Source organism: Scylla paramamosain, chromosome 30, assembly GCF_035594125.1.
Source record: "Scylla paramamosain isolate STU-SP2022 chromosome 30, ASM3559412v1, whole genome shotgun sequence".
NCBI lineage: Eukaryota > Metazoa > Arthropoda > Malacostraca > Decapoda > Portunidae > Scylla > Scylla paramamosain.
This window is the reverse complement of record NC_087180.1, coordinates 14414115-14432725: the sequence shown is the minus strand read 5'-3', so window position 1 is coordinate 14432725 and position 18611 is coordinate 14414115. Positions and strand designations below refer to the sequence as shown.

Below are 18611 nucleotides of genomic sequence, written 5' to 3'. Positions count from 1 at the left end.
AACACAATGCTCTGTAAAGTAAGACCTGCTGAACATAGGTTAGCTGCATTACCATGCTGCACATTTAAGACCCGTACAATGGTATCAGTATCACTACAACCCCTACAAACTATCAGTGTGTGACACCAAATTCCCAGCTGACTACCAACCCTCAGAGTGGCCTGGGAGGAGGCTCGGCCATGGCTCGCTCCAGGTGTCGCTGTTTCCTCTCTGCTCGCCGCATCTCAGCCTCCTGACGCTTTTCTTCCTTAAGGCGAGCTTGGCGGGACTGTTCACAATTCTGTAATCACCACATGAGGTTCTTAGTGTTGGAAAGACATCTCTAAACCTTTTGTGCATTTCTTAAGGATGCTTGGTCTGTTTCATATATTATTCAAAATTGGTAATTTTTACTCTTTATGCAGACCATCTTGCTTCTGAGAATCATTTGACATTTATTACATATTTCCATTTTCATGTGTCTAACACTTATCCTTCAAATATTCTGCTTTTCCATCTGTAAGTAAATTTACTTACATTAAGATTTTCATCAGTGTTCATTAGTAAATATATTCACATTCACCAAGTTTTACAGGGCCTTTATTCTGTGAAGAAACAATACAATGTGGAAATAAAAGTAACACTCACCAAGAAAATGGCATCCCTCAGGCCAGGATCAATGTTGTCGAGCTGAGCACAAAGGTCTGTCACTCTGGCCTCCAGGAGTGCCAGCAGAGCCTCCTGCCCCATCCCAGCACTGACTGTCGGCTCACTCATTCTCACATCACCTTGGCTTTCCTTGTCTGGACTAGACCTGTCCTCTGATCCTCCTCCTTAGAAAATAGGTGGTCATATCAGGCATTCAATTTCCAAAGCAACAAAATTTACACCAAAACCAGTTTTCTAGTATAATTTTTCATTCTAGATGGATTTGAATTTAACAGATATCTGTACTGCTGGTAAAGGGAATGGCAACAAATTCTTAACATTCATGAAAATACTTATGACACTTAAAATGTAGTTTTCACCAACATAATGCAAGCTTCAACTTTTTAAATAGAGAAGTATATCATATAGAATAAGGTTCTTTGAAGGACTGATACACCATGAAGTCCTGGTGGGATGAATGCGTAGAAATGGTGACATATCTTCATGTATACATGTAGATGCATAATACTGGTAACCTGCTTTTAAAGGGATGTCACCCCATTATACAGATTGATAGATATGCAATACAAACCTCTGATCTTTGCTGAATTTTCAGGGGATAATTTCCTGAGTGGAGGTACCTCAGGCACTGCTTGAGGAACCAAAGGGGAATACTTGCTGGACCCAAACACATCGCTCACTACTTCTGCAATCTGTTTTTAGAAAAGGGAAACTGATTACATAGTTTAAAAATTAATGAAACATTATATTCCAATATCATTAACATGACTGGAAATGTATACATGTAAAAGATCAACATAATCACATTTTAGGTTATTTCAGCCAAGCAGTGAAGCTGTGGTGCCCTTCTGTTGACAAGAAAATGTGTGAAAAATGGGAAAGCGGATGATGATGGCAAAAACATCATACCTGAGCCACAAGTTGGTCCAACTGTGTCTGAGCCTCGGCATCTCCTGACAGCCTGGGCCATTCCTTTATCAGTGTCTGGAGGTCCTGCAGCTGCCCTTCGTGGCCTCCCCCTCGGGCTTTCTCCTGCAGCTGCTCTATTTCCTGCAGGCGACTGTTCAGCTTCTTTTGCCGACTGTCTACTTCTTTGTTCAGAGCCTCTGTTTGGTTCTGTATTCTGTTCATGCATGAAGTCCCTCAGCATTGGTAAAAATGTTAGATTTTATACAGAATACTAAATTTTCTGAACATGTGAAAATATTTTTTTGTGGACATAGTAAAAATCTGAATTGTGTAGGCCAGTCATAATGTTGAGCAGTGTAAAAATTCTCCTGAAGATCTGTGCAGGTTGGACCACATTTATGTATTCTGCTTTTTCTTCTATACCAACTGACTTAACTGAAAGATGGTCAGATATGGAAAAATACTACTACTAATAATAAAGTACATACATACTACATATCCATTGTTGTGGTGGGTGTTAGTAAATTCATTGATAAGTGTGAGAAGTATCCAAAAAATTCATCATACAACCCCTCTTTCAATGAATATAAAGTACCTGGTGAGAAGGGCAAGAAGGGCATGGCACTGAGACTCATACACACTAGCCAGATTAACCAAGTGTTGATCATCCCCCAGGAACTCGTCTGCAAAATATAAAGCATTAATGAAGGACAAAACTGTTTCAAGAATGGAAAAATAATTACTAAAAAATCCCAGTGAGTATGACAGATGTATGCTCATGCTACCAGACACATCATATAGTTTGTTTCCATACCAAATGCTCCATGGTCACAGGCTTCACTGTCCTCCTTAACAACTGCCACCTGGTCATCTGAACTCTCCACAGCCTGTAAGAGTGCCTGTCTGTTGCCCAGCCTGGAGGAGGACCTGCTCTGTGGCATGTCTGTCCTCAGCATGCGGAGAAGGGAAAGGTCAGCTCCAAGTGTGCCACCTGGACCTCCCTCACCTGAAATAAATGTTACAGCCATGAAATCACAAATGGAGATGCAGCTTTGGGAGCCTCCCCAGCAGACTTTCACATGTGGTTCAGTCAGCAGATCAGGTCAGGTGAATGGAAGAGGTAAGATAGACTGCTGCTGAGCCCTGCTATGGAGGTTGCTAGAACTACTGTTACTTATGACCTTTTTATGTAGAGCTGTGTTATACATATTTACTGTTCAGATCAGATGGAAAAAAAAAAATTAGAGAATTATATTTGTTTTATTTAAAGTTTTCCCTTAGTGCATCAATTTACCTCTGGGTGAGACAGCCTGAGAATTGTCAGTTGTCGCAACAGTGACAGCTCGGGCAAGATCAGCAATGTCGGATCCCTCTAGGGGTCTGCCTGCTATGTAGGATGAAGATTCCTGCAATCAATAATCAGTAAATATCATCACTGATCACAAAATATAAAAAAAGGCAACTATTAGAAATCATTATCATCAAACCTAACTTAATTCATCACTAAGGAAAAATCTTGAAAATGTTGAGTATATGTATACAGGTTTTTTACAGCTTGTCTCCATAATGAAAAAGTATGAAATAAAAAACAGATAATAATGAAGTTTAACAATACAAACAACACTGTGGACAAAACTCAAGATGAACTGCAAAGTTTATATAGTGCTATTGCTTCTGTTAACTTCTATTTGCCTATCAATATCCTTATCCTTATTCTCTATAATAGTAAAATGTGAGTCATATCCAGTATACAAAGCCAATAAAAACACTAACTTAGCATTACCTTGACTTTCTCATGGATCTCATAAATCTTTCTTTTCAGGTCTTTTAAAGACTGTAAAGGAGTGACAGCTGCCAAGAACTGTTGGAAAGCTGTCAGCTCCTGCAGCCTCTCCTCTTCCTCCTCCTGCACAGTCTTAGCCTCAGCCAGCAGACCAGAGTAATAGTCAATACGTATGTCCTGTTCTGACATGTTGTGCTTAGCAATGTCACCTCTGTCAAGGAGAGAATGAAGATCCTTTATCTGCTTCATCTGCTGTATCCCCATAACAGTTCATTATTTTGTATGAAGTCACCTATGCTGGTAAAGACATATCCTTTATTCTGTAAAAAAAACTACAGGTGTGTATATTTTTAATTTTGGAAACAAAAAATATTTAAGTAATTCTATTTTTACTTGACAATGTACATTACCTCAAGTTTCTCAAAAGAAAAGTTTGAAAGAGAATTATTACAATGGCTATAATAGACAGAATAATCATACTTTTAGTGGAATGAATACCTAACTCCTTCAACTCAACACATGGTGAGTGGTGATTCAAGAAAACTGACCTATAAAGGTCGACCTAATAATAAGAATCATCTCAATCCTAACATTTTTGAAATTATATTATCAGAACCTTGTCATGGTCTCAGTTACTTCTTTGTAATGGTACTGGAGGAATTCTTGAAGAGCTGCCTCATGGTATTTGAGCTGAGTCTCCAGCTCAGCATTGACAGCTCTCTCCTGCTGCAGCTCCTCCTGCAGGCGCTGGGACTCCACATCAGCCACCCTTGCCAAGTTCTGTCAAAAGAAGTGTTGCTTTAATCCTCTTACTCAAATCATACACTGAAACTCTTTGCTAACAGTACTATCTTTCACCTAGTGTGTTCATATTTGTATTACTCTATTAAAACCAACACAAATTTCCTCTTCTGCCACCATCTTATACAAAGAGACTTGAAACTATTGCTGTGGCTTAAGTCCCCAAGAGATGATGCTGTAAAAATTTCTGTGAAAAAAAAAGTCATTCCAGGAGACTTTAATCTAGAGAGAGAGAGAGAGAGAGAGAGAGAGAGAGAGAGAGAGAGAGAGAGAGAGAGAGAGAGAGAGAGAGAGAGAGAGAGAGAGAGAGAGAGAGAGAGAGAGAGAGAGAGAGAGAGAGAGAGAGAGAGAGAGAGAGAGAGAGAGAGAGAGAGAGAGAGAATATACAGTATGTGTGGGGATTAGAAAGACAGAACTGCCAGTTGGGTCAGCGATTACTACTACGTCATAGTTAAACATCACACCAATGTCATGACCTGAATGGTCGGAGGGGCATGTATTGTGACAGCAGCCAGCCTCGCTGTCTCTCTCTGAATATTTTAGCTCAGTTTACCTTAAATTTACTCTTATAAATGGCATATTTGGCACCAAAGCATAATTTTCACAATTAGGTTAGGGCCTCAAACATCCACTACCAAAATTGCATCCCTGTCTGATGCTTTGTTGAGATGTTCATAAAAACATTTGGACACGGCCCCTGAAATCTTTAGTCGATGCATATAGAGTTGTGTGAAGGAAGAGAGTTGTCTTTTAAGGGCAGGCTGTGATTGTCCCCTTGTGTTGTGAAACACAAAGGGAAACATTCACTGAGGTCACAGTTAAGTCATTGTAAAGTTCACAGCACCCCATGGTCTAGTACAAAACCAGTCCAGTGCTCGAGAGCTCAGTGGGAGTAATTGTCACATCAGCAGGTGTTTACTGGCTCTGTGGAGGAGGCAGACAAGGCAACTGTACCAGACAACTGTCCCATTACTGAAATTGGGTTTAAGGAGGATGTATTAGTGTTGGTGCTTCATGGTAAGGATGAGAAACAGTATAATTTTGCAATCTCTCATCCTTGATTTACGGGGACCACACACCTTATCACGGGCAGTGGTGCGTGCGGTGCTGAGGTACTCTCTGGCTGTGAGGGGCTGCAGGCTGGGGCCCCCCATACGAAGGCGGCGGGGCGGCCCAAGTTGCTCAGTGTCCCTTGGTCTGCCTTGGGTCCCCTTCCTCACTTTTGACACAGCCAGGGGGTCCTTACCACTCTTGGCAAGATCCTGCAACACAGTGTACTGGTGAATACACTAGTTTCAATAGAACTCATAAGATTAATCAATAGGAAATAACTAATTTTCTATGCCTCAAAGTTTAAAAATGTAATTCATATAAAAAAAAAAAAAGTGAGAGCGTATTGTTAGAACATCACCTCTGGCGGGTGTGCTCACCTTATGCTGCTGGCGAACAGAGCGGCCACTGTGTTCAAACAGTTCTTGCTCTGGGGGCGGCAAGTAGGGGCTCGGCTCGACCACCTTCTTTGGGACATGAAACTTAGCCAGGACTGCCCTGATAATCTCTTCATCACTCTTGGAAGCCATGTCAGAAGTGGCCTTAGTCTTCTGCCACTTGTCCTTGCCAAAACCAAGTTTTATATCCGGTGGGTCGTTCATTCTGACACAACGCCCTCCACGTACACCACCGCCTCGTCAGTCTACAGTCTCCACCAGGCAGCACAGTCAGGTGTCATTCACCCTTCGAATTATATTTAGCTTTGGGAGTGGTAATTCAGCTTGACAGGTCCGGAAAAATGTCTTAAACTGACTACAACAACAATACGCTTCCTTCACTCTAGCGAGGAAGGAGAAGGCACGCCCAGCTGGCCAGGCGTCATCTCGTTACCTTGGCAACCACCTCCACCACCACTATCGCCATGTGTTTCCATCCTCATATCTGCTGGGAAGAAACAAATTGACATCATTTGTTAACGGTACTTCTACATCTAGAACATCATCTGGAACATCATCTGGAACATGAAAATAAAGACAACTAAGAATAAGTTAAATTTGACGCTATTTTTTTTTTTTCAACAGCTTTCCTCGGACAGACTACCGCGTGCCGGTAAACACTTTTATAATGTTCTTGAGTGCAGTTCCTCCCATTATTTAACAGCATTCTATAACTTGTTTGGATCTGTCTGATCTTCACTTCTAACGGGTCTCTCTCTCTCTCTCTCTCTCTCTCTCTCTCTCTCTCTCTCTCTCTCTCTCTCTCTCTCTCTCTCTCTCTCTCTCTCTCTCAAATTTTCCCAGTGAGTTCACGAAGCACATGCTCTTCTCAGTAAGCAATAACCTTTCTCCGCGACACATCCTCTCTGATTCAGCCGAGTGGCGCCAGGTGCTAGCTTCTTGTCTGCTGGTGGTCCGCGACTCACGTAGTGTAGCAGATATAGATAGGGTAAAGCAAGATCTTAAGATAGGATACATGTCATAACAATGTCAGAGACACGCCTGCATCCGGTAGCGTTATGTTGAAAGGTATTTTTTTTTTTTTTTTTTGTCATCAAATTAATATTATTCTTTCTTGCCTTCTTGAATGAATGAAGTGGTTGTAGTACCTTCCTTCCTTCCTGTCTTCTCAGGTTATGGTCGGTCACGTGGTGCTGCAGTTTGTAGTCTATGTATGTATGTATGTATGTATGTATGTATGTATGTATGTATGTATGTATACTTAGTGATTTTCTATATTTAAGTGAAAGAGAATAATGAGGATACGAAGACAAATACCATCACTTTTGTTACTACTACTACTACTACTACTACTACTACTACTACTACTACTACTACTACTACTACCGCTGCTGCTGCTGCTGCTGCTGCTGCTGCTGCTGCTGCTGCTATTACTACCACTTCTGCTTAGTCTGCCACTACTATACCACCACCACCACCATCACCACCACAATCAAATAACGCAGGCAACAACAAACGTCGCTCAGTAATAAAATAATACTCAATGAATTATGAGGAAAAGAAAAAAAAATAAAAATTCGCGCTACCTCTCCTTCTCCGTAAAAGACACTTCTTGCCATCGCGTGAGTCACTAAAACCTCGTTTACCCAAGTCCAGTCTAGGTACATTCACGAGACGTGCAATACGTCAGTCACTTTCACGTCACATCGCATTTACGTCACACTCAAACACTACTCACTCATTCACTGACTCACATGACTGGATTACAACATTAGTGTCAGGCAAGCATTAGTAACCTATATGATAATTGCGTGTAGTTTATTAGTAGTTTATCAGTAGTTTATTGTAAAGGATTTCTCTCTCTCTCTCTCTCTCTCTCTCTCTCTCTCTCTCTCTCTCTCTCTCTCTTGTAAATGGTAGGTACGTACTCTACGATTATTTACTTGAGAGATCAATGCAGTTTATTTTTTGTCAGCATTGAGAGTAACAATAATAATAATGATAATAATAATAATAATAATAATAATAATAATAATAATAATAAATGAAGATAAGTGAATGAGTAGTGAATGAGTAAAAACTAACCTGAAGCAGTCTCTGTCGTAATAAGGCAATGAAAGTCACTGAAGGTTGTGCATGCAGGTCATACACTAACTAGATTGGCTTGCAGGTCACACACACACACACACACACACACACACACACGAGGATATTCTCTACATTCAAATGTTCTCCGTCTTTCGTCTAATTAATTCCTATTCCCAACGTCTCTCTCTCTCTCTCTCTCTCTCTCTCTCTCTCTCTCTCTCTCTCTCTCTCTCTCTCTCTCTCTCTCTCCATTCATAGACATTTCCTCAACTGATCCTTACTATAGCCTCATACCCCCATCCATCCCCTCCCTTCCTCCGCCCCTGTGACCAAGTCTTGACCAATCTCCCTCCTCGTGCCATGGCTCCGCGCGGCTGGGAGGAGGGGACAGCCGCCACCACAGACAGCCAGACCCGGCCACAAGCCACAGTTGCTGTTCGACCGTAGTGGTGAAAGGAAGGGTACGCGCCACTCGCATCTTGCCCGCAACTGAACGGCCTTCACATTCCTCACTAAAGGTATGTCACTTACGCTGTCATTCCGCTTTAATCTAAGGCATGGTCCTCTTTTTTTTTTTTTTTCAAGCTGTTCGCATTATTGATATGTCTTTATCAAGCCTGTGGTGCGTTTTGAAACTTGAAGGAGTAAGTAGCAAGGAATGACCTGTGAATAATCTCACTGCGGGTTTGGAAGTAAGATGATAGTGTCAGGAACCTGCCGGGCTACAAAGGGCAGGTCTAGTATACTTCCTGCACCATCTGTGAATCTTGCCCGTGATTTTCCTTTTCAGCTTACAGAACGGCAGCTTAGCAAGTCTCAGCTCTCAGCTAACCTGTTTGTGATCACCTTGCCTCTTTCCTTTCACCCTTTCGTTTTATAGTTGAGTACACACCTGCCTATTCATTCTAATATTCAGGTATCACTTTTGCTTAACCTATTGAACCCTTTCACTTGTTTAAAATGCGCATGTACATTTCACCGCACCCTCAGTAGATCAAACAAATAGTGTACTTAAAGATTTTTAGGCATGACAGATGACTTATACCCCGGAATAATTATCGTCATCCTTCAGAAAATTACGTCAATTCAATAATAATAATAATAATAATAATAATAATAATAATAATAGTAATAATAAGATAGTTGGATATAATAAAAAAAAAAACCTTAGCAGTGATGAAAATAATCCCAGGAAACCATTCATTTTCGTTAATTTCTCTTCATCCCACTACGTATGTTTTACAATCACAGTATCAGGTTAATTTAATAGTATCTAATTACGAGCGGGATTACCAGTGCTTGTGACTATGAGGTGTTGCGACGATAGCTTGCCACATTGCACCGGGAAGGTTTACGTGAACGAACACAATAACTCAGAAAAAAAAAAAAGAGAAATAAGAAACTGACATGGACCATAAAAAAGGGAGCAAAGACAGACTAAATTACCGCGTGGGAATAAGACTCGTGTAAACTTATCTTGTTCCTGTCCGTCAGCTATAAGGTCAGGGTGACGGACACACACACACACACACACACACACACACACACATAAGACCTATTCATTTTTCAAGCAGGGATCACATTTCGGTAAAAACAAGAGACCGGGACTGTTTTTGCCTAGAGAGAGAGAGAGAGAGAGAGAGAGAGAGAGAGAGAGAGAGAGAGAGAGAGAGAGAGAGAGAGAGTAAATTATCGTAACATCATGATTTTGCGGTCTGGTCTGTATTGAAATCTTAAGACCAGAATGACTTACATAATACACGTGGTTATACTTCTTATTTCTCTCTCTCTCTCTCTCTCTCTCTCTCTCTCTCTCTCTCTCTCTCTCTCTCTCTCTCTCTCTCTCTCTCTCTCTCTCTCTCTCTGTGTGTGTGTGTGTGTGTGTGTGTGTGTGTGTGTGTGTGTGTGTGTGTGTGTGTGCATCGTCCTTGACCTCAGTAGTGGTCAATATTCAGGACAACTTGCAAGTGAAAGTGCTTCTCTGCCACACCCTAAATGTATAAGGTATCAGTGTGGTTCGTGAGGTACAGAAGAGGAAAAGGTGGGTAGTAGTGGTGGTTGTAGTAGTGGTGGTAGCAGTAGTAGTAGTAGTAGTAGTAGTAGTAGTAGGAGGAGGAGGAGGAGGAGGAGGAGGAGGAGGAGGAGGAGGAGGAGGGGGAGGGGGAAGAGGAGGTATGCATGAAGAAATAAGGCAACAATATCAACAACAACAACATTAACAACAACAACAACAATAACAACAACAACAACAACAACAACAACAACAACATGAATCACCTCTATCTATATTCCAAAGTCAAGAAGAGTAGCTGAGACATCTAGCCAAACATATCTCCAATAACTGCTTCTTCTTCTTTCCCTCCTTTATTTCAACCAGATGGTACCACTGCTATCACATCTATTTCTAAAGCTGAACTTTTCGCTCAAACCTTTGCTAAAAACTGTACCCTGGACGATTCTGGGCTTGTTCCTCCCTCTCCTCCACCCTCTGACTATTTCATGCTACCTATTAAAATTCTTCGCAATGATGTTTTCCATACCCTCACTGGCCTAAACAATAAGAAGGCTTATGGACGATGATGGCGTCCCTCCTATTGTTCTCCGAAACTGTGCCTCCGTGCTTGCAAACTCTTTCAGCTCTGTCTGTCAACATCTTCCTTTCCTTCTTGCTGGAAGTTTGCCTACATTCAGCCTGTTCCTAAAAAGGGTGACCGTTCTAATCCCTCAAACTATCGTCTTATTGCTTTAATTTCCTGCCTATCTAAAGTTTTGAATCTATCCTCAACAGGAAGATTCTTAAACATCTATCACCTCACAACCTTCTATCTGATCGCCAGTATGGGTTCCGTCAAGGCCGCTCTACTGGTGATCTCCTGGCTTTCCTTACTGAGTCTTGGTCATCTTCTTTTAGAGATTTTGGTGAAACTTTTGCTGTTGCCTTGGATATATCAAAAGATTTTGATAGAGTCTGGCACAAAGCTTTGATTTCCAAACTACCCTCGTACGGCTTCTATCCTTCTCTCTGTAACTTCATCTCAAGTTTCCTTTCTGACCGTTCTATTGCTGCTGTGGTAGACGGTCACTGTTCTTCTCCCAAATCTATTAAGAGTGGTGTTTCTAAGGGTTCTGTCCTGTCACCCACTCTCTTCTTATTATTCATCAATGACCTTCTAAACCAAACTTCTTGTCCTATCCACTCCTACGCATATGATACCACCCTGCACCTTTCCGCGTCTTTTCATAGACGCCCAATCCTTCAGGAAGTAAGCATTTCACGCAGAGAAGTCACAGAACGTCTGACTTCTGATCTTTCTAAAATTTCTGATTGGGGCAGAGCAAACTTGGTATTGTTTAATGCCTCAAAAACTCAATACCTCCATCTATAAACTCGACACAACCTTCCAGACAACTATCCCCTCTTCTTCAGTGACACTCAACTGTCCCCCTGTTCTACACTGAACATCCTCGGACTGTACTTTACTTATAATCTAAACTGGAAACTTCACATCTCATCTCTAGCTAAAACAGCTTCTATGAAGTTAGGTGTTCTGAGACGTCTCCGCCAGTTTTTCTCACCACCCCCAACTGCTAATCCTTTACAAGGGCCTTATCCGTCCATGTATGGAGTATGCTTCACATGTCTGGGGTTCCACTCATACCGCTCTTCTAGACAGAGTGGAATCAAAAGCTTTTCGTCTCATCAACTCCTCTCCTCTAACTGACTGTTTTCAGCCTTTCTCTCATCGCTGCATTGTTGCATCTCTAGCTGTCTTCTACCGCTATTTTCATGCTAACTGCTCTTCTGATCTTGCTAACTGCATGCCTCCCCTCCTCCCATGGCCTTCGCTGCACAAGACTTTCTTCTTTCTCTCACCCCTATTCTGTCCTCCTCTCTAACACAAGACTTAACCAGTATTCTCAGTCATTCATCCCTTTCTCTGGTAAACTCTGGAACTCCCTGCCTGCTTCTGTATTTCCACCTTCCTATGACTTGAATTCCTTCAAGAGGGAGGTTTCAAGACACTTATTCATCAATTTTTGACCACTGCTTTGACCCTTTTATGGGACTGGCATTTCAGTGGGCATATTTTCTTATTGGATTTTTGTTGCCTTTGGCCAGTGTCCCTCCTACATGAAAGAAAAAAAAATCCCTGGACTACTTATGGAGAAGTGGGGTGAAGAGGGTTACAAAGAACAGATCCTCGCTGCGTACAGATCCTATAACAACACAACTGTACGGATACCTAGAAGAACAACAACAAGTGATGGTAACTTTGGCACCAGCACAACCATCTAACACTGACAAGCCAATAGAAATCGTCAGACGTATATTTGTGAAGTGATGGTATAGCACGCCTTCTTAAATGCACGGTGCTATTGGGAAAAGTTTAACCTGGTACAAGAAATGCATGGAAAAAAAAATCTAGTGAACTATCTTGACAGCATATGATAAAAAAAAAAACTTATGACTCATTTTTGCATTCTCATCACTCACACTTATACAATGTTAGAGTTTTCTCAACAGTACCTCTGTCTGTAAGCTATCTACATAACAACTTATCCTTAAATATTTCAGCGCCTAAACTCGGCTGCTTCAAGGATATAACAAATATTTTCAGGATCCATTTTCATAATTATTTGGACAATAATATTTGGACAAAGATTCTGCATCAGTGGGGGAAATTACTCAAGGGAACCTGACAAATTAGCTCTGTTGCCTTTGAAAGTAGTCTACATGAGAGTCTCACGGGTTTAAGCAATTTCTGTCATTGCTACTGACTAAATTTACCGCTGACGTGATCCAGTCTCCCAGTCGCTGTATCTCCTGCCAGCAGCACATTGAATATTAAGTCAGCAAAGGGAATCGGTAGAGTGGATCGGTCTTGCTACGTAGATGTTCGTGGTAAAAGAAGTGTGTTTAGACTTTAAGTGATGATTCATAGATTACTATTATTACTTGATTTCTCTCTCTCTCTCTCTCTCTCTCTCTCTCTCTCTCTCTCTCTCTCTCTCTCTCTCTCTCTCTCTCTCTCTCTCTCACACACACACACACACACACACACACGTACAACCCTTACCATGTGCCCCTGCATATATACAAGTAATCATATAAACACACACACACACACACACACACACACACACACACACACACACACACACACACACACAAACACACGTGGAAGGAATGTTGGCAGAGACGCAGGTAAGACGGGACAAGACCCACCTAAACGCTTCGCTGCTCTGCCTAAACTGACGAGGCTTAAGAATTGCTTCATCTACTGGGAGGAAGGAGAAGAATGTGTGCCCCTCCTTACCCCAACTGCTTCCCTTCCCATGTCTGCGTTTTCCCAGGTCCCGCCTGTCGTTCCCTCCTGTGTTGCTCTCCAATCCTCCCAGTTATCGCTAGAAATAATGTTAACAGCTTTTCAGTTCCGGCAGTTACATGTTGGCCGGCACAAGTGCGAGGTTTTGAATGGTCTGCTATTCATCTCTCCTAGTGGATTTTAAAATGTCCACCGTGTTCAGTAATTTCTGGACCATAAATCTCAATGTCAGCCACGTTCGGGGTGTGATTTTGATTTTTTCTCTCAAACTAATGATCGTATCTTTGTGAAACTTGGGGATTTTATGTTTAAGGTACAGACATATGCACATCAAATTTCATACGAATACGAAAAAAAAATGAATGCCACCTAAGTAACTCGCGATATCTCCTCTAGCTGAATAATTTCGGTGAAAACTTTTGATTTACTCGAATACTTTTTACTCTCTCTACTCTTCGACGGGTGTTATCGACAATATGAAGGCGGTGCTATCCCCGAGTAAGGCTCACTAATGTGAAAACGCGAAATAGACAGATAGACAGAGAGAAAGACCGGGATCTCCCAGTAATATACACAGTTCAATAGCTTAGACATATTGATGAATAAATGTAAGATTTTCTAAGTACGTATCATGGATTTAACTTTATTTTAATAAGCGTTGAGTATATTACTGATCAATAAGTCTCGTTCTCATCACCCTGGTTATCTTCAATGTCCATCAACTTTAATTAAATGGTTCGGTCTGACGGATAGATTAATCATTGTATCTTTGAACACTTTCCATGGAATGTAAATAGCTTTATCATTTATTAGCGGCTTTCAGTTTAATTCGAGTAAAAAATATCATTAATTTCTGCTGAATAACTATTGATACCCACTGACAGTTTAGACAGATAAACAAATGAAGAAAGGTTCTCAGATTACGTATCATGAATTTCATTTAACGTTAATCTAATCTTGAGTCTGTTTCGAGACGTGGTTCGAGTGGGACGAAAAAATAAAAGATATATATATATATATATATATATATATATATATATATATATATATATATATATATATATATATATATATATATATATATATATATATATAAAAGACAAAAGAAGTACAGAACTATTTACGTAGTGGTCGTGAAGTGACTTGTAAGTCTCTCAAGAAACAGAAAAAATAGCAGAAGAAAATACATATGAATCAAAGGTTACGATGATTTAGGAATAAATAGAAGGAAGGAAGAGTAAACATGGAAGTTGTGGGGCGTCACTCGGCACACTGACTGACTGCCGCCCAAAATAGCTGATTCATGAAAAAAAAAAAAAAAAGAATCATAACCTATAAGATTGACAATTCTCTCTCTCTCTCTCTCTCTCTCTCTCTCTCTCTCTCTCTCTCTCTCTCTCTCTCTCTCTCTCTCTCTCTCTCTCTCTCTCTCTCTCAAGGTCACCCCTCCCAAAGCCCAGTCTGACGCGGGTATGTGACTCACTTTTTTTTATATTCGCCCTAAAAAAAAAAAAAAAAAAAAAAAAAAGAAACTAGTCAATGTCCACGGGGACGAATATACTCGGGTGAATCAAGAGAATGAAATGACCGGAGGAAGAAGGAAAGAAAAGAAAATACCATAAGAAAGAAATCTAAGGAGATCAAATACAATAAAATCTCGTAAAAGTTAGAGAAAAATATGGAGGAACATGGACTTATTTTTCCTAGCTTTATTTATTGATTGATTTTAAGCTTATACGTCTTTTCAAATGCCACTACACTTCTGAACATCAGCCTCAAGCTTCGCCCGTCGTGGCAACTCCTCCTGACTAGTGCATTATCATTCGCGTACTCGTTACTATCATGGTGGGCGGGGCTGGGGGTCTCCTCCTCAAGATAAGAACACAACACTTATTTATACTCATGGGTGCTACTCGTGGGAAACTAGATCTTGCTCTTATTGACGAAATTAAACCAATTATTTTGATTAACCTTACATGATTATACAAAGCCATGACAGCATTATGATGGAGGTATTCAATCACAACATGTATTTATAATGATTAAATCCCTTGGCTGTTACTCGTGGGAAACTAGATCTTGCACTTAATTATAAAATGAAACTAATTATTTTGCTTACCATTACGGGATTATACTAAGCCAAAACAGTATCATAATGGAGATATTCAGTCACTTTTGTTGTCAGTGGTGCCTTTCAAAAAAGCTTTACTTGTTAATACTGGGGAAGTATAATAAGATAAGGCCAAAAGGGTTTAATCTCTTCAAGCATTCTTTCAAGCTTATGCTCCAAACTGACAACAAACAACATTACCAATACTTTCACTGCACAACACGTCTTGCTATAATAACCTGCAACTCTTTTAAGACACATTTTTGCACTACATTCTCTTAATTACTGAACAAATTTAATTTCATACTCTCTCTCTCTCTCTCTCTCTCTCTCTCTCTCTCTCTCTCTCTCTCTCTCTCTCTCTCTCTCTCTCTCTGTCCATGCAAACAATAAAGTGCTCTGAAAGTTAACAGATGACCATGGCAATAAACAATGTGAGCTTTTACTGCTATAGCATTCACTGGATTACTTATTATCATGATTTATTTTCCTCATTAGGTTCAGTACTTCATATTATAAAGTCATCTCTGAACCGAGGTCTCACTAAAAATAGACATACTGAGAAGACTATTCATATTCGTACAACTTATAATCTTATCGTTCTTACATTTGCGTTAATTGTTTTTAAATTTGTCTGTAAAATTGCTACACTTCACGGCACCACATTCACTTAACTGGTCATTCTCCTTTGGGAAAATCAAACATGATCTTCTGCATCCAGTTCCTCGAAGCAGTGAGTGTTTCATCTCTTTTTAGTGCTTACTTCCTGTTCAAATAAAGAATGATCACAGTGGAAGTCTCTCTCTCTCTCTCTCTCTCTCTCTCTCTCTCTCTCTCTCTCTCTCTCTCTCTCTCTCTCTCTCTACTAGGAAGAACCAACAAACACCCACAGATGATCTGCAAACTAACTGGCGATAATGAAGTATAAACATTGGTTTAATCGAGAGAGAGAGAGAGAGAGAGAGAGAGAGAGAGAGAGAGAGAGAGAGAGAGAGAGAGAGTGTGTGTGTGTGTGTGTGTGTGTGTGTGTGTGTGTGTGTGTGTGTGTGTGTGTGTCCGTCATAAGGGTATTCCCCAAGTAGTATTCCTCCAAGCTGTCATGCAACTACGTAAGTGTTGATATAGGCAGTTCACGCGTCGCACACACACATGAAGGTGACTGTGAACAACAGGCACACACACACACACACACACACACACACACACACACACACACACACACACACACACACACACACACACACACACACACACACACACACACACCAGAACATTATTTTTCTTAACCTCATCTCACATTTCCTGAAAGATGACTCGCACGTAGCTTCCCAGACACTCCCCAGCATCCCGAGCATCACAGTGACGCAAGAGTGACGAAGCAGTGACGTGAGGGAGAGAGCTCAGAGGAAGTTAACACGAGGGGCAAGATATGAGAGGGCTTAGACGATCCTTTCTGACAAAAATAAGGACAGTGAGCGTTGGAGTGAGAGAAGGATGAGAGGAGGTTGTATAAGGATTGGAGAGAGAAGAAAGAGTTAAAAGGAGAGGATCAGTGGAATGTGAGAAAAGTGAAAGTTAAGCATGACTGGGTTCTGACAGGGAAGATTGCTCCGTTCAAGACAATGGGATGAGTTTGTCTATGCATTCCAATCCTATCTGACGGATCACCTCACGTATACACACGGGTATAAATTAATTAATTAACAATTTCGAATATAAGACGTTAAATATGTACACAGGAGAGAGAGAGAGAGAGAGAGAGAGAGAGAGAGAGAGAGAGAGAGAGAGAGAGAGAGAGAGAGAGAGAGAGAGAGAGTATTGAGGCAGGCAGAACCAGTTAACTAGAGACAACTTTGGATAAAGAAAAGAAAATAAGAAAGAAACAGCGTAGCGGGGAGGGAGGGAGGGAGGGAGAGAGGAATTGAAGGACAAAGAGGAGTAGGAGGAGGAGGAGGAGAATCAGACAAGAGACGGCTTGGAAAAAAAAAGAGAGAGAGAGAGAGAGAGAGAGAGAGAGAAGAAAAATATCAAATAACGCAAGAGAGAGAGGGAGAGGGAGGGAATGGGTGATGGTGGGAGGAAAGCAACAAAAGGCAAGGGAGAGAAAGAGAGGAGCATTGCAAGTCGCTACAACCATTACAGATGTGACTTGAGGCAGTGCTGGTCAAGAATGACATAGAAGAAGTACATAGGCCTGTATTCAAAAACTCTCTGCTCATTCACCACGACCATTTTCAAAGGCCACAGAGCTAACAAGTCGTGTTCTCAAGAATGTTTCCTCGGTTAATAATGAAGAAATCTTGTTGATCTATCGCTAGAACAGTAAAAACACCGTTAAAAGCTAGTGTAACTTTAAATAGAGCCTTTTGAAAGAAGTGGGGGTACGGCGCAGAGATGTTTCAGAATAAGGTCCTACACAGTCTCATCCTTGGTGCTGTTCAAGGTCATGGTGTGCTGGTGCTTTTGGTGAGGCTCTTGCTGATCTTCTTTTCGCCTCAGATGGGCAGCTGCCTCGAGTCGCAGTCCAAGGAGCAGACACAACCAGAGTCTGACAGGCAAGTAGTTTGTAGTGACGGCTTTCTGTGGTGCGGCTTTGGCTGTAGCGGAGGTGGTGGTGGTGATGGAATGTCTTCATTGGCTTACTGGCTGATGGCTGAAGCTGACTGACTGATTGGCTGATGGCTGGCTTGTTTCTTATTTATCTTATTTATATGTTTATTTATTCTTTTTATTTTACAGGCTTGTTGGCTCCACTTGCTCTAATGACTTCTTGTGATCTTGCTACTTTACATAATTGCTTGTTTTGTAATGCCTCTCTTTGAATCCTAACCTCCTTTTTTCTCTTATTTCAGATTTAACGTGTTTCGCTGGTCAGTTAATTCAACTTAATCAATTTCAATTATCTTTTTTCGTTTACTTTTGATGAACATATTACCATTTCTTATCTAGGTACTTCCATATCTTCATTTTTTTTTCTTACTTTTGCTTCACAGTCATACTAATATTCTTTTTACTCTTTTTATTCTCTTTACTTATTTATTTACCTTACGTATTCCCTTTACTCCATCTTCATCTTTTCGTGTCCTTTTGCTTTCTGTAATCGAAGCTGTTACGGTCACTAGATCACTTTATACTTTGATTTTTATTTCAGATTTTTTCTTATCCTCGTCCAGATTGGCTACATTTAATACAACTAATACACTTTGCAATAAAGATCCTGTATTGCGTAACGTGTTTTCCCTCAATTCCCCTCAGCTGCCAGGAGATGACTGGTGCCACTCTATCCGTTCTCCCTCTTCAGCTTGTGTGAGGCTTCGTTTTCTTCATCAATTCCTTCTCTTTTCCCCTCTCAGGTTGTTGATTTTCCTGATAACCACTCCAGTATGAACCAGCTCTTCGATGAGTCTGATTTCACTCGAGTCTCTCTCTCTCTCTCTCTCTCTCTCTCTCTCTCTCTCTCTCTCTCTCTCTCTCTCTCTCTCTCTCTCTCTCTCTCT

At 40.9% G+C, this 18611-nt stretch overlaps 2 protein-coding genes across 4 annotated transcripts in view; one reads left to right on the top strand and one right to left on the bottom strand.

Annotated features, from left to right (window-relative positions):
- LOC135115886 (uncharacterized) overlaps nt 1–18611 on the bottom strand; it is a 35028-nt gene that overhangs the window by 1267 nt on the left and 15150 nt on the right. The window contains exons 1-12 of one of the 3 annotated variants that reach the window (XM_064032984.1): nt 6473–6522; nt 5572–6073; nt 5221–5403; nt 3957–4120; nt 3341–3551; nt 2852–2963; nt 2372–2563; nt 2153–2240; nt 1558–1771; nt 1220–1340; nt 628–812; nt 150–280 (exon numbers count right to left, since the gene is read on the bottom strand). In XM_064032984.1, the coding sequence (XP_063889054.1) occupies nt 152–280; nt 628–812; nt 1220–1340; nt 1558–1771; nt 2153–2240; nt 2372–2563; nt 2852–2963; nt 3341–3551; nt 3957–4120; nt 5221–5403; nt 5572–5793 (1821 nt within the window). In that variant the 5' untranslated portion in view covers nt 5794–6073; nt 6473–6522 and the 3' untranslated portion in view covers nt 150–151. Of the gene's footprint in view, nt 1–149; nt 281–627; nt 813–1219; nt 1341–1557; nt 1772–2152; nt 2241–2371; nt 2564–2851; nt 2964–3340; nt 3552–3956; nt 4121–5220; nt 5404–5571; nt 6077–6472; nt 6523–18611 lie in introns of those variants that run through there. The other 2 variants (XM_064032982.1, XM_064032981.1) reach the window with 2 other exon arrangements.
- The window catches only part of LOC135115890 (15-hydroxyprostaglandin dehydrogenase [NAD(+)]-like), a 29492-nt gene continuing 18887 nt past the window's right edge, over nt 8007–18611 (top strand). The window contains exons 1-2 of the mRNA XM_064032993.1: nt 8007–8195; nt 17614–17669. Of these exons, the coding sequence (XP_063889063.1) occupies nt 17614–17669 (56 nt within the window). The 5' untranslated portion in view covers nt 8007–8195. The remainder of the gene's footprint in view (nt 8196–17613; nt 17670–18611) is intronic.